The sequence below is a fragment of the Lonchura striata genome, chromosome 5 (assembly GCF_046129695.1).
Source record: "Lonchura striata isolate bLonStr1 chromosome 5, bLonStr1.mat, whole genome shotgun sequence".
Lineage (NCBI taxonomy): Eukaryota > Metazoa > Chordata > Aves > Passeriformes > Estrildidae > Lonchura > Lonchura striata.
This window is the reverse complement of record NC_134607.1, coordinates 63143344-63159458: the sequence shown is the minus strand read 5'-3', so window position 1 is coordinate 63159458 and position 16115 is coordinate 63143344. Positions and strand designations below refer to the sequence as shown.

General features: G+C 36.5%; 1 protein-coding gene across 1 annotated transcript in view; it reads left to right on the top strand.

Annotated features, from left to right (window-relative positions):
• Nucleotides 1-16115, top strand: part of HGF (hepatocyte growth factor) — a 52384-nt gene that overhangs the window by 18983 nt on the left and 17286 nt on the right. Inside the window, exons 5-7 of the mRNA XM_021528863.3 lie at nt 1828-1970; nt 3706-3826; nt 8571-8689. Of these exons, the coding sequence (XP_021384538.2) occupies nt 1828-1970; nt 3706-3826; nt 8571-8689 (383 nt within the window). The remainder of the gene's footprint in view (nt 1-1827; nt 1971-3705; nt 3827-8570; nt 8690-16115) is intronic.

The following is a 16115-nucleotide window of genomic DNA, read 5'->3' as shown; positions in this document are numbered from 1 at the left end:
TCATCGGATAAATGAGGTGGCTGCATGCTAATTTTGTTTTTCAACATCAGAAAATATGATTTCATCATCAGAGACATGAAGGAGGTGGGAAGAAACAGACAGTAGTTGTGTGTTTGGAACTTATTAGTACAAAAGGCTTAGCTTTGTAGGTCAGTTTTTCTCAACAGCTGATTATCACAATGTGCCATTGGAAAATAAATGCCTCTTTCATATTTAAAGGAGAAATGTATTGTAATGATTTTTAATTAGACTTCTAGGGATAATTGAAGCATCTTGAAACTTTAAACTTTTGCTTCAATCTAGCAAGTAATACTTTTATTTATTTGTATTCCATCAGAACACAGAGATTCCCAGCAAAATCCTGTTTCTATTATTGTTATCTCTATCCTAGTACAGATTTTAAGACTCTTGTAGAGTTTCAAATTAAAAAGTCTAAAGTTAAAAGGTCTCAAAGAGAAATGGTCAAAAAGCAGACCAGTGCATCATAGACTTTTGGCTAGTTTCCACGCCTTTTGTGTGGTTGAATCTGTTTTTACCATTACTCTTACTGGCTTCAGGTTTTGGCTTTTTTTTTTCTTTCTTTCTTTCCTTACCTAATGGAGATGAACTAAATCATCAGTTTTAGGAGTGGCCCTTTTTTCTATTTCTTGGTAGATCTTTACTGTAACTCATATTTTCCTCTCTCAAGAATTTTGTTTCAGTACCTGTTGAAACGTCCAGAGATTTAGCTACTGTTTAGTATTGCTGCAATGTACTGGCAGAGAAATGCCCTGGATTTGTCTGCAATGTGGTGCCTGAATGTGGTCATGAGGTGTTGAGGTGGCATTGAACAGACCAATTCTGGGACTGGGTTCCTTACTATTGTGTTAGCTGTTCCTTATGTTGTTTATTTTTTTATTTACACATAAAAGCATTGCTTTTATATGTTAATATTTATATATCTGTATTATATAAAGTGTGTGTGTGTCACCATGTATGACATGGCTAAACACATACTTTTACAGATGCCTGAGAAGAAAGCACCTTGACCCTGGACATGTTAAGTCAGCTGGGGTGCTGTTAAATGTCTGAACATATACAATGCAATTATGAGTGGGTTTGTAAGCAGAAGACCCTAAGGTGGCAACAGTGGGGCTTGCAGCAGAACACGAAAGAACATGTTAAGTGACCATGAACATTCTTTAGCTAATAACAGCTAAAATGGCATCTGGGGAAATCTCTTGTGCTGAAATACAAAGCAGTCCCTGGTTTCAGGCAGCAAAAACATCTCAGTGGAGGTGTAGCCCAGAGTTGGTCACACTCTCATGCTGCTGATGATCTGTTCTTGCTGCTGCCTGACCAGGGATGGAAAGAGGTTTCTCTGCTTGTGGGTTTCACAGAGTAGGTGAGCTCAGAGCCTAGCTGGACCTGTTGTATGTGCCAGCATGCACAGGAAAGACAGCCTCACCTGGCTACAGACCCAATCAACACCTATGCACCCAGAGCTCCTGAAGGAGAATACAGTGTAGGCTGGCAGGGAGTGTGTGACTGCCTCTGGCTCTGCCCTGGATAGTTGTCTCTGGACAGCTGAGGGATGGGAGTAAGACTCTCTCAAGCACGCTATGGGCTAGACAAATTATCCCAGATTTAGGCCATTTAGGTTGAGTAATCCCAACTGAAGATGTGTATTTGTGTACGGACAGATATTTGGGTGTGTGCATTTACTTAGACAGGGTGGAGGGAGAAGGAAGCAGAAATGTGATTGTTTCTAACTGTTTGTAAAAATAGTATGATTAACCCCAACCTTTGCATGCTCTTATACTGTAATGATTGTCATTTTAAAACTAGCTTTTTGCCTTCGAGCTATCGGGGAAAAGACCTGAGGGAAAACTACTGCCGGAACCCCCGAGGAGAAGAGGGAGGCCCGTGGTGTTTCACCACCAGTCCAGAGACACGCCACGAAGTCTGTGACATCCCTCTCTGCTCAGAAGGTAATCCAGCACAGCTCCCAGAAAGCTCCCAGTAGTCACCTGCTCATGGCCTTTAGAGAAAGAATAGGTGATTTCTCAGTGAGAATAACTCATACAGCAAGAAAAGAATTTGTTAGAGGAAGATGAGATCTTGTGACATTCCCCTATGCTAGAACGTTTCAGGCTCAGCAGCTTTTTTTGGGTTATGAAGGAGCTTGAACAATGAAGTTGTGCTGATCGCACAAATGTGATTCTTTTTTGCTTGTCTAGTCCATCGTGAATCCATTACAATTTCAGTATTACTATGTGATAAAATCATCTAGTACCATTCCATGGTAAAATCAGCTTTTCATCTTCTTTTTGATGAAAATATAGGTACTGGATTACAAGATGAAAGCTTAAGATAAGCATACATATTGCTTTTTGAATAAATACTGTAAATAAATATAACTCTGCAAATCTAACCCCATTTGACTTTCAAGTCACAGAATTTGAAAGACACTTTATATGCACCATTGCATTTGTTGACTTTTAAGTCCTGTTAACCTCCAAATTAAGCTCTTATATCTTGCTAATCAATCAATTCAGTTCCAGTCAATCAACCTATTTAAATCTTCAAGATAGGATGCCTTTAATTTTCTTGCTAATGTGTCACATGCAATAGCTATGCTGTCCTTAGGAAGGAAGAGGAGAGGGAGGGAGGGAGGGAGGGAGGGAGAGAGACTGGAAGGGAGGGAGGAAGAGAAGGAGAAATAGAATAATTTAATAATTTTATAATAATATTAATAATAGAATAACAGAGCTTGAGAATTTGTTAAAATCTATCATTTAAAGATAAACTTATGTGAACTGCAAATGTGATATTTGACCTGGAGTTCACTTTAGGATGAAGACTTTGGTAGCTGATGTTTTGTGATATCTTTAATTCCTTAAAATAGTATTTTCTAAATGATCCTTCCTTACAATTACTGTAATTAGGGAGTACTTGAGAAGTTTGTCTCCAGTTAATTTTGGTGAATTTGTTTTATATTTTTAGAAATTTCATTCTAATTTCTGTTCAACAATGCTTTCAAATTCCTTTGATAACTTTTGACCACTCTTCCTCCATGCCCCCTACCCACTTTCCCAAACCAGGACTGAAAATATATCTCAGTTTAAGCTGCCAAAAACCATTATAATCAAAAAGATACAGTATCATATGTAGCTCGAAGTGCTGGGTACATAAAGAAACGTTCTGTACTGCACTGAAATTGGGATTTTGCCAATATTCAGCACTTAAACTTGTCCTGTAATTATACTGTGACTTAGAGTGATTTAGAAAAATAAATGATGCTAAGTAGATGATATCACCTTTAAAAAAGACTTTTTCTTTAGCTATGGGTCTCTCTCTCTAACTAACCATAAGTAAGATTAGTAAAAGACTGATAGGAACATGAATGCTTCTGGTAGCTCCCCTCCCTCTACCTGTTTCAAAACTGTGTCCTATAAAGTGATACGAAATTTAAGCCTCTAGATTAGTGCTAACAGATACTCCAAAGGGCATAACAGATATTCCAAAGGGCATAACACATACCAACCCAACAGAAAGATGGTCATAGTTTAAATACCTCTTTAGGTTGGTATCATTATATAAGAGCAAGGACACGTTGGGGTTTTTTTATGTTGATTTCTTTGGTTTTGGTTTTGGTTTTTTGGGGTTTTTTTTGTGGTATAAGTCATTAGTGTAATAAATGACTAGTGTCTATTTTTTTTCTAGTTGAATGCATGACCTGCAATGGAGAGAGTTATAGAGGGCCAATGGATCACACCGAGACAGGCAAGGAGTGTCAGCGCTGGGATCTTCAGAGACCACACAAGCACAAATTTCGTCCAGAGAGGTAACCTCTCATACCCCCAGGCAAGACCATGTGGTCATAATTTGAAAATTACATACATTCTGGAGCCTGCAGAACAAAATTAGCTTTAGTTCAACTGAAATTTGTGGAGTTCACCAATTTTAGATGCTTGGGCTTCTGGCTCCTGTTGTAGGCTGGCTACTGACACAATGGGTATGCAGGATGGAGAAAGGAGGCTGTTTTGTACAGTTCTGGTTACATCCCATGCCTGACTGGTGTACTAATGCTGCTACTGCTTTAATTGATCAAAAATTCCTTCCTATTTGTGCTAGTTCATTGACAGTAAATAAATAACCTATGAATATTTCTGTATATATTAGTATGCAGCTGCAGTCAGCTTAAATACCTTAATGTAATCACATAGTAAATAATGATTTAAAGTAATAAATTTTTGTTAGATCTCTTAACACATTTGATGAATATAAACTTCCAATATTGTCAAATAACAATATCCTCCTTTTTGCAATATTGAACAGCTTTAAAGCTGTAGGTGACCTTTCATAATAATCACATTTAAGTATACTATTTGTCTGACTAAACTGTTTGACCACTACATCTGTTTATTCACCCTGGGAAAGGATTTAATCATTCTGTTTAGCATTTTATGAACATGGAATTCTTTATTAGACTTGCTTGCTTTTTTTTTTTTTTTTCTTTTTTAATTTAGGCACTGATTAACAATGCCAAAAGCTGAGTCAGAAATAGCAAGACAAATTTCATCCCTGTTAGGGTTTGTCCTACAGAGCTAAATTCATCCAACTACAAAGGGTCATCTATAATACAGACTTCTGAAAGTATTGTGGGAGGGACAGGGTAGGAAGGGGTTAGGCCACACAGGAGGGGGTCTCTGTTCATCTCAAACTGGATTACAGTTTCATTTTAGTTTTATTTTTTATTAAATCCATTTATATATTGTTTTGGATAAATTCTAACTTCCAGAAAAAGACTGCGAGAATCAACAAAACCAGAATGATTAAGACCTTCCAGTGAAAGTATCTTTTTATATGTTAAAGTGTTTCAGCAAATAAAACATTATTTTTATTTTAAGAGATATGGGTACTAGTAGATTTTAGAAAGCCTGATTATTCAGCAAAATATGGAGAATCTGCAGTTTTGGAGCTTATGTGGTATAATGTTTTTTCCCTTGGCTTGGATGATCTGTTTCATGAATAATAGCAGTCTATCCCATTGTTCTGCCACAATAAATATTTTGTATTAGCAGAGTGGGACTGAAGATAATCTGTTTCTGAGTTTTGCCATGCACTTACTGTGTATTCTAGAATAAGTCACAGAAACAGATTTGTTCCTTTGGAGTGAAGCATTTATAGAACTCATGGGTACAAACAAGAATAATTTTACTGTCAGGAGGAAATTTCTTTTTTTCCATTAATTTCTAATTGTTTTGAAAAAATGACTTTCCAGACTAACCACAGTCTTACGAACAATCGTCTTCCTCTTTGAAATAATTCCTTCTGAGAACATCTTCTTGAGACTTTTCAGACAGTAATAAAGTGCTTTTTTTAATCAAAAAGCAACCCATCCAGATTGAACTCACTTGAGTGTGCTTTCAGAAGAGTAATGTAGTCCAGCGTATTTCTGATATACTGATGTTAATTAGCTCTTTGAACAGTCACTAAAAGTAGCAGCAATTATACTTTAATTTTACCACATTTTTTGAATGCTGAAGGTTTTGGTTGGTTGAGGGTTTTTTTCATAGTCATATAAGTTGAAAATAAAAGAAAAGGTCTGGAACAAATAACCCATTAAAATACAGCAGTCTCTAGAGACACTTATAGTATACAATCCTGGTGTAATGTAAATAACCTGTAAACCAGGAAGGATTATCTGGACATATTTAAAACTATTTTCATTTATGGCTTCATAAGTTGCAATGATAAAGAAAAGGAATAAAGACAGTAATATTTCCAAATGCACCGGTCTACATGCTGTTGGACAGTGCTTTTGGCTCAGGGTAAATACCACTCACTTTTCTGTCACCTCAATGAATTGTTTTCACATTTACTCCCCTCAGAGGCCAGTTACTGAAGATGCTTACTGTCTGCTTAGATGTGATTGAAGCAGGCAGAAGGAATTCCCCCAAACCTCCTGCATGGCCCATTTTCAGCTATTAGAGGATGCAGAATTATATTCTTAAACTCCAGTTCTCTGATGTTCTTCTCATGGGCACAGTTATGCCGCAGGATGGAAGGAAGACCACTGAGGATAATGTCTTGGGCATAGAGCAGCATAAGGGGGAAAAGTTTTTTGCCCTTTTCTGCTCAAACATCCTGTGAAGATATGTATTATGTGGAGGAAACTAGGAATGAAGTGTATCATAGGAAGCAAATAAATGCAGACATCACTTTATTAGTACCCTGGTACTAGTAATGTACTAGTAATTTATATCTCTTGTATGAAAATTTACTTTTTAAAAGAAACAAATTTACAATCCTACACGTCTTTAAAAAAAAAGGGAGATGAAATATTGGTAAAGAGCTTTAAATACTAAGTTTCATTTTATTTCCAGGAGAGCTGGAGATCAGCACCTGTGTCTTCAAAAAGGATAAATTTTATCTCTTTGCCTAATACTCTCCTCTATTTTCTCTAGAAACTGAGATAGTCTTGATTTTGATGGCAGATACATATCTTCATGCTTAATTTCAGTTCTGGAAGTGAAGTAGAGCTACTGCTGTGTCAAGGGGGAAAAAACAAATATGTAGAGTTCTAGAAGATCTCTGACACCTGAGGCTCTCTATTAAGTCTAAGAAAGGGCTCTGTGCCCAAATGTACTGGGGAAGGAGAAGTGTGTACAACAAGGAGACAGCTCTCAGAGAACCCTGCATAGCCTCACTGTTGAATTGTGTGGAACAGTTTGAAGCCCTGTTACTTATTGCTAATATTTGCTTCTTAAAGGTATTAGTTGGTCTCTTTTTAAAAGCAATTGTTTCTTGCTGGGTATGAAGGAAGACAGAAGCCTCCCTTGATACTGGGGGAAGAACCATTGACTGGGAAGTCTAGTTTTGCTGTAGAAAAGGACAAGTAGATCTAGTTGGTGAAAAGATACAGCTCACAGGCACTACACCATCCCATGAGGACACAAAGCTTGATCCTGGAAGAACATCTCTACCTAAGTTTTAATGAGTAAATAACCCATATTTGATATACTGTGGGAATATGGAATATAATATTAGGAAGGACGGAGCATTCAGTGCAAAGACAGACATTTGTATTCTAGAACACAGATTCTTTGCATCACGAGCTGTTCTGAATGCTTTTTGTGAGCTGTGACTCCATATACTTTGCCACTCCTGGACTCGCCTTGGTTCTTAGGTGGTAACATGCACCTTCCACGCTATTTGACATGGAACATGTTCCACCAGCATCAAGGCTCATCACTGCATCTACTGAGAGGCCAAACCCATATAATTTTCTGATGCATTATTAGCTCATTAACTATTTTTTTGGGAAATCCTTAGACACAACTGTTTTTTACATTTTTTTTGCACCTAGCAGAAAACAGGGTACTGCTGCTAGATCTGAAATTACCATGTTCTTGACTTCTGTTGAAGTTCCAGTTTGGCAAGGTTTCTCCTTGGTGATTTTGTTGTCATTTTGGTTTTCTTTATGTTTTTTTTTTTTTAATTCTACTTAAATCTTATCCTTGTCCCTTGTTCAGTTGAAGGAACCTGACTTTTCCTAAGAAATGGGAGTTCAAGTTGCAAATGAGTCAAAATTAGCATGATCATTTGACAGAAAAACCATCCTAGGAAAAACATACACTTGTAAATCATATTTTCATCTGCTTGTGTGAAGCACATCTGCTGGCAGTTGTAAATGGATTCAGGATCCCAAGTAGTTAACTTTATTGTTCTCTTACATACTTTTCACGTTTCCCTCAGAGGCAAATCTACTTTTTGTTTCTTTTGCAAACACATTTCAATAAAACTGCAAGGCCAAGACAAATTGTATTCACTAGAGAAAAAAAAAAAACAACCAGATGCATTTATCTCCTTCAAGTTTACAGATGTTAGTATCATGTATTTATATTTAAAAAACCTACATATCTTGGATATCTGTCTGATAGTCAGTGACAGCTGTAGGAATGTGGAAACATTTAAATATAGCACAATATTATCAAGTCTTAATGAGATAAATTGAGATGAAAGTTATTTACTTATTTTCTCCTTTCTCCCAGTACTTGAAATGAGGGCATGACCAAAAACGAGCTCTGTTACAAAAATTGAGCTATCATTAGTAACAAGGCTACCCAAAAAAGCTTCAAGTTTGAACCCAGGGCTGTTGCACTGAAGAACCTGTTTTCATAATGAGTCCGGCATGGCAGGCAGCATTTAGATAATCCACATTTAATTGGTCTGTTTAAAAAAAAATGAGTGGCTTAAGTGTCTGGTCATCAGTTGACAGACACAAGAGCAAGAGTTTAGCAATTAGTGGAGTTAGCCTATCCGGTACCCTGTGCATTAGCACAGCAGGGAGTCCCCTCAGTGGAGGTCTGATTCTGCTGAAGATTTGGAAAGTGTTTATATGTTATTAACTTTTTAACAGCATTAAAGGCATATTTGCATCCATCCTACAGGATCAGACCCAAGGTTAATAGGAACCAGTTCTTGTTTGCCTCTGCTGAAATCTGTCCTTTAAGTACCTTGCAGAAGGCAGTGCGGTGTTGCCAGGAAGACTTCCCTGACGTGTTTCTCATTGTGGTTTGCAGATATCCTGACAAGGGCTTTGATGATAATTACTGCCGCAATCCTGATGGCAAGCTGAGACCATGGTGCTACACTCTTGACCCTAACACCCCCTGGGAGTTCTGTACAATTAAAATGTGTGGTGAGTTCAAGCAAAATTTATTGCTTCCTTTTCCTTTCCAAAATCTGGGTATTTCAAGCAGTGTAGGACCACCGCTAGTTCATTCATTGCACTTCATTGGCTTTTAAAACATACCTTTCAAAGAGGGTCTCCTGTAAACACTTTAATCTGGACAGCAAAGAAGAGTTGTGCTTTACTTACCACGAGAATATGTGTATGCCTCATGTACTGTAAATTGCATTAAAATGTACAAAAATCAAGTATTAAAAAAGTGAGGCAACAAAATCATGAGGATCTCATGTACAGTATTAGTTTGGCCATGCTGGACATTTTCATTATCATTTGAAAGTATCAAATATCATTTGGTGCACACACACAATCCCATCTCAGTATCTTCTGCTAACAATTCTTTACTGCTTTGCAATTCTAGGTCCACATAATTCACTCTTGTGCTGAAGATAGAATTATTAATTTCCACCTGGGTCTCTCTGTGATATTGAGCACTCCATATCAAAGCAGTCCACAGGCAAAGAACTTTATTTATCAGTTACAAGATGGTGGAATTTTTTAACCACACTTTGGAGACAAGGAATTGAATCAAAGTGACATTAAGGTGTACAGTTGTTGGATGCTCACTTTGAGATGTTCTTGTTCAGCATTTTAGAGCTTACTACAATATGTCTTCAAAGTTCAGATCATCTTAACTTTGGTGCCAGCTCTGAAAGCTCTATTTTACTGATAATTAGGTGTCTTAAATGAGAAGTAAAGGGACAAGGACGAAGGTAGAACTCTTGGTTATTTCTTGAAAACTCGAGCAAAGCAATTTTTCTGTACTTTCATGGTAATACTGGGGCTAAGGTGAATGGTAGAGTCAGTTTTACTGAGACTTGCTTTAAATATTGGGATGGGTGGCAAGGAAGAGGTAATAGCTCTGATGTGAAATTTTATTTGTGAGTCATTGCTGCCTAAAGAGCGATTCTCCACCTTCATTTAAAATTCTCATTAAAAAAATTGTGCTGTGTGTTCTGCCTGAATCACCAATAATTCAGAATTTTTTCTCCTTGGCTCTCCTTATAGCTTAGGCCAGTTCTAATGTCTTGGAGATTCAGTCTGGTCTAATCAATTTTTTGATTTTTGAAATCCAAGGATTGAGTAAGAATATTCTGTACTGCCTGATGTAATTTAACTTAATCTATTTTATGTCATTGTAATTCCAATATAAGGTAGTTAAATTATCAAAATTATTCCACTGTAAAAAAGACAAAGTTATTTTGATACTTTGGGCAATGTCTAATCAGGCTCCCCCAAGAAAGAAGAAACTTGGCAGGATAGCTGCTTGTTTTGGGTCAGGCACCCATTTCACACCCATGTTGAAAGTCTTACCTGTGAACTACAAGACTAATTAATGTTTTTATATCTAAACTTACTGACAATCTTTGATAAAGGGGAAATCTCAGATTATCTCTTTTGTGAACAGAGATTTCTTAGTTGTGCAACTCAATCATCTTTCAATTTTTTAGTTACTCAATTAAGTAAGGAGCTGTTGCTTTGGATTTTTGGCCTGTGTTGGTTTGGGCTTTGTTTTGGTTTGTGGTTTGTTTTTTTAAAACTAAACTGTGCTTCCTACACTTCTCCAATTATTAGATAACATATGAATCATGTGTAGCCTACTAGAACTGTTCTTTTCCCCTGTTACTATTATGAAAAAAAAGTACTCCTAAGTTACAGCTGACTGTTTCACAAATGCAACTTTTATAAACCTTTATCCTTTGGCATTTCCTGAGCTGATGTGTCAGTGTTCTGAGGATTCACATCTGGCTTTGTTGGTCATGTAAGCTTATGCCTTACTTCCAGTATCTACAGTCTGGCCTCAGCTTTATAAAATAGTTGGGTGGGAGATCTCCTCAAAACTACTGGATTATCACCTTTGTCTGTCAAGTCAGAGCCCTGAAGAAAAGGTAAAGATCAAAATGAAATTAAAAACAACTTCAAAACACAGTGTAATGATTTTTCATCTTGTTGATGAAAGCCTTTTGTCTCATTTCTAGGCAAAAGTTCACTGAAGGAACTAGAAAATCTTTCCTTCAGTTAGAAATTATATTAAAATAAGAGGAAATTTCACATGTAAAACTGCATTTTCCCTGCAGAATACTGTATCTCTTTTGAAATTAATAAGACAACCTCTATGAGAAAAAAATTTTAAACTAGGGGCCATGAAAGCTTAATCCAACAGATTTTTTCAGAGTTTTTCTCACAGGCATAAGACATTGCTTCTATGTAAGATGCAGCGGTGCTCAACGCTTTCCTTTAAAACCCACTGAGGAAATTTATTGCTGATGCTACTGTTAAATCACAATCTTGATGACCAGAATACTAACAGAAATTATTTTTGATTTCTGTCTTTCTTGAGGCTCATAAAAAAACTGTTTTCCCACCTCCTAGCAGGGAGCCCAAAACACTTGGCTATTCTGGGTTTCGGTGGCTGTTCTGTGTTTCTGATTCTGGGGCTGTTTGCAATCTCAGAACACTAAAAAGAGATCATGAGTTATAGGTCTTTATAGCTTTGTGGTTTGGATTCTCACACAGGTTTTAATTCCTATGCTGAGGACTGTTTATTTAATTTACAAGAAATACTAATTAGGAAAAATGCTTTGCAAATCCAAGTCCTTGGACCATTTACAAAAATGTAGGTGTCCTCTCTTTGGGGACTGACCACAAGGCAGCATGCTGCTTGTGGCTTTTTGCTACATGTTGTGAGTGCTAGTGTTCTTTATAGCCAAAATGCTGACAACAGCTCATATACAAAAATTTCTGCAAAAAAGTTGGTGGAAGGAAGTGTTTAGAAAATAAATATGGTTTTAAGACTGAAGAGAGGGCATTGTGATTTTACTTCCAAGCACAGAATGCAGCATAAAACATTGTGGCTTACTGCCAGGGCTGTGAGAAAGAGATGACAGGAGCAATTAGGAATTAGAGATGGCTCAAGCTGCAAAAACTGGATTTGGATTAAGACTTTGGGGACCCCAGGACTGGTTTGAAGTTGCTCACATATGTGTCTGTGGTTTTGGCTTGAGACAATTTTTAGTTAGAAGAGAGGATAAAAGGACAACTAACAGCAATGAAGAAGTGTAGGATGAAATGAAGAAATGGAAGCAGTGCCAGCAAACATGAAAAAGGAAAATGACTGTTATTTTGGCATAAATGAGAACATTGACTACAGGGAAGACAGGAGTAAAGAACTAATATTGCTGTTTTTAAAGCCCAAACGGGTAGCAGTTCCTCTATGGATGAGCTTTAGAGAGATACTGAGATCCATAAAGGAAGCTACAGATATCAGTCATTTGAGAACTACAGAACTTTTATGGAATTACTGTGTTAAGGACAGTGTTTCATTGATGCCTACCTCTGTCCAGCCAACCCAGATGCCTGTACTATGGATTTAGCCTTTGCCATCAGTAGTCATTGACACTAGTCAGGGGTGACCAGAGCCTGAAAAAGCTTTGAGATAATTCAATAAAGGCCTCCGTTGGATGGGAAACAACAGGTAATAAAACAACAAAATTGAGACTCTAGATCTAAAATGAGCTGTTGTAATGTGCCCACAGCTTTTGGGAAGGCAAAAACCCACCAACCTTAAATTACTCATTCTTTAAAAACAGAGATTTCAACTGTTCATTTGAATGCACAGTTCTGATTAAAGAGTTATTTGTTCAATCATAGTACATGTACAAATAAAAGTTAGAGTCACTTAAGGTTAATATTTGTACAAGATAAAGATGTTTATAGAAAGGAGGCAGGGAAAAGAGACTGATATTTAGAAGTTGATAAAGTCTTACCTTCCATCTTGCTTTAAAAAGAGACAAAGAATAGGTCCAGTGTTCACTATTTATGCAACAGATTAATCCACATTGCCTCAAAAAGGATCCTTCTCAAATCCTTTTCATAATTTCTATGATAATTTGAAAGTAAAATTTAGGAACTCTAAATGTGAGGAGAGTTTTTAAAAATAGATTTAAAATAAAAATGGTTTGCATTTAAAGCTTTGTTGTAGACACTGGAACAGCCTGGAAAGATTTCTTTGGGCTCATCAACAAATTAATTGTATGTGTGAAGGTTTTAGGTGACAAACAGTTTTTCAGTTCTGTGGTTCTTGAGCTTGGCTATAATTTATATCTTCACTTTCTCATACGTTTTTACTAAATAAAAAACAAAACACTGGAAGTCAGTTGGGTTTTTCTGCCATTCTTGTACTGTCATGGTACACTGAAGAAAACGTGGAAAGGAAAGAGCTGGCACTAAACTAGTGTCCAGAACTGGAAATGCCTTTGCTAAGGGAAGGGAAGGGATGCCTGAAAGCAGTGCAACTGAGCATGAGCAGCTTCAAAACACCACTCAGCTTTCTTACTAACATTTGCAGAATTGCATGGATCACGTTTAGAATCAACTTTTTAAGTTGTTTTGTTACAAATCAGGGCACATTTTCATTCTGTTGATTAACATTGTAGAAGAGACATTGCATGAATATAAGCAAGAGCAGGTATTTTCCTCATAATATAATTTAGGACTCTGCTTCTTTTCCAACTATGTCTTTTTCCACAAATACTGTTGTGTTGTCATGAAAGAACATGCATTCTCCAGCAAAATCTCTACCTTCTTTTAAGTCAGTATGATTCTCACCATTGACCTAAAATTTGTGCAGGATTTTCTTCAGGGTCATTTGTCTTACAGTGCAAAATAGTATCTAGCTGGTTACTTCAGCTGTGGAATGACTCAAGGCCCCTGCTGATTCCCTCATTCTGGAGTTGCTTTGAGAACCAGAACTAAGACTATCTGTGGCTTTACACATAAGGCTATGGATAATGTTTCATCTTTTTAAGATTTTATGAATGCATGAGCTGTCCCATATTAATAAACTTATATACTTTGAAATATCAAAAAAAGGGAGGATTTTGTGGAAAAAAAGGGTATCTGAATTATTGCCCTTTGATTGGGGACTTCAGAGTGAACATGTGAAGGTAGAAATACTACTAATGGGAAATCCCCTCATGTGGCTGTCTGAGTTGCATGTTCAATCTTAGTAATCTAGAATTTAAAAAAAGAAAACAAAACCCCACAAAGTTCAAAAGCAGCAAAATACTTCTAACAACTACCAAATTCTTCTGTTCATAATGAACTTTCTTACAGAAGTAAGAAGTGACACTTAATCCACAAATTATAAATAGTAGTCTTTTATAAGGTGGAATTTTGTGTGATTTTTCTTTAATCAGTACTTTTAATCTCAGTTCAGAACTCAAAAATCAGAACTCAAACTCTGAAGCAAAAGAAACCTGGGAACTTCCATTATGAAATATTAGTAAATACTGCAAAGTAAGGATTGCTTCTTGATTATAAATTAATCTAGCTAAATTAATATTGTCTTCCTCATTGACACAATTCCTTGGATTTTTTAGATCTTAATTTATTTTTTAGAGGATTTACTGGGATAAGGATGGGAATTTGATTTTATAGATTTTGATTTTGATCTTGATCTTGATTTTGCCTTGTAAGAGAACTGGTGAGTGTGGTCTTAGGGCTCTTTCATCAATGCTCTGTACATCTGATGTTCATGCTCAGAGTTATTAAATTTAGTTAATTTGGTATTGGTGATGAGTAATTAGGTTCAATAACAAGATCAGTACTGAATGGAGATGACTGTGTAGGTTGTAGGCTTGGACAGCCTGGGCACTTTTTAGTTTGGCAAGTGCTGTATAATCTGCAGTGTCTGGTGAGAGAGGCACTGCTCCTCAAGCTCTTGCCTGTTCCTGTGCACATCCAGCCCAACTTTCATTAACAGGAATAGGGAGACTGTTCCCATCATGCCTGTTTGTGGAATCGACAGATGAATGAAGGATTTCTCAAGCATTTATTGGTAAGTTTTCAGCTTTCTGTGAGACTCAATAGCTAGAATGGGAATTGGTTCTGAGGGCACAAGCCCTCAGAATTTCAGAATAAAATTTTGGAAATATTTTGGAGTCTCATTTTTCATGTTTCAAAATGAGACATTTGTAGTATATGCAGGCGGTACAGCTAGAAGAATTTGGGGAGGGTTCTGTGAACCTTTTGGAACAATGAAACAGCATTACTAGAATTCTTACTGAGAGCTGCCAAAAGTAATTGCAGGTAATCACGTTACAGATTTTGAAATAATTTATCTCTTAGTCATTATAGTGCAAGTCTTTCCAGAAGTGGCTGGGCTGTGCAAATATTCATGACAATGTGGAAGTTAAGTTGTTCTGATGCCTTTACATTGTATATTTTGACATGGCAAAGTTGTAAAATCTGATCCACAGGTAGAGGTCACTGTCCAGACACATAATGTAACGTTCAATAATTAACTGTGTATCTGCAGATGTAAAAGAAGGAATGCTCTACAAAATTACTACGGCCTTGATTAAATCAATTGATGCATCACTTATTTCATTTCAGGCATCTGATTAAAAAAAAAAAAAAGCACATAATGATATATAAACACCAACCTAATTTCTTTGTCTTTAGCATGACTGAGTACAGACAAGGTGCCCCATACAGTTCATTACAGTTGAAATAGTAACTTTTTGTGTATAGATAAGGTCTTTGCAACAGCTCATATTTTATTGATTTTTTGCACATTATTAGTATCATTTAAGAAGACTTGTTGCTAGACTTATGTAGTTCCAATTTATTAATTTACTTAGGAAATATTATAAAGCCAGGATGTATACTTAAATTTATCATCTTAGGGAACTCTTGTCTCCTGCCCCCTCAGGTCTTCCCCAGATCTCTTTCATTTATATAAAAGAAATGTGGGTATTTTTGAAAAAGACTAATATGTATTTGAATGTTGCATAGCAATGTTCACTCTAATCATCTTAGAAGCTATTTTAGACTATAAGTCCACTTGTTTTCACATATTATTTATAATAGAAAACAGAAATATTGCAGCTATTTATTACTGTAAGTTGTATGAATTAATCTTGTAGCCTTATTATTTAAAAAGGGGTGTGTAAAGACTAAATATAAAGTTACTAGCTGCAAGACTGTTTGATGAGTCCCCTAGAAAGAGTACATTTGTCAGCCTGCAGAAACCTCCTTGTGATACTTGCAGTGCCATATCCTTTTAATTTTGGAATGAGCTTGGAACTCAAAATTTCATTGAAAGAGGACAACATTTGCCTTGGGAAGGAGGGACAAGAAATTAATTTGACCATGAAACACTGACTTAAAAACATCAACCAGATGAAGAGCAAAAGGGATGCATGGATACATGTATAATTCAACTGCACAACTTGATGTTATCATCTGACAGGGAAATGATCTTTAACGTCAAAGATCAGTCAAATCATCCAAAACCATCTGTTATGACATTTGGTTTCCTTAAAATCCATATTTTCTCCAAGTTCATGGAACTGGCTCAAGTTACCAGGAGTGA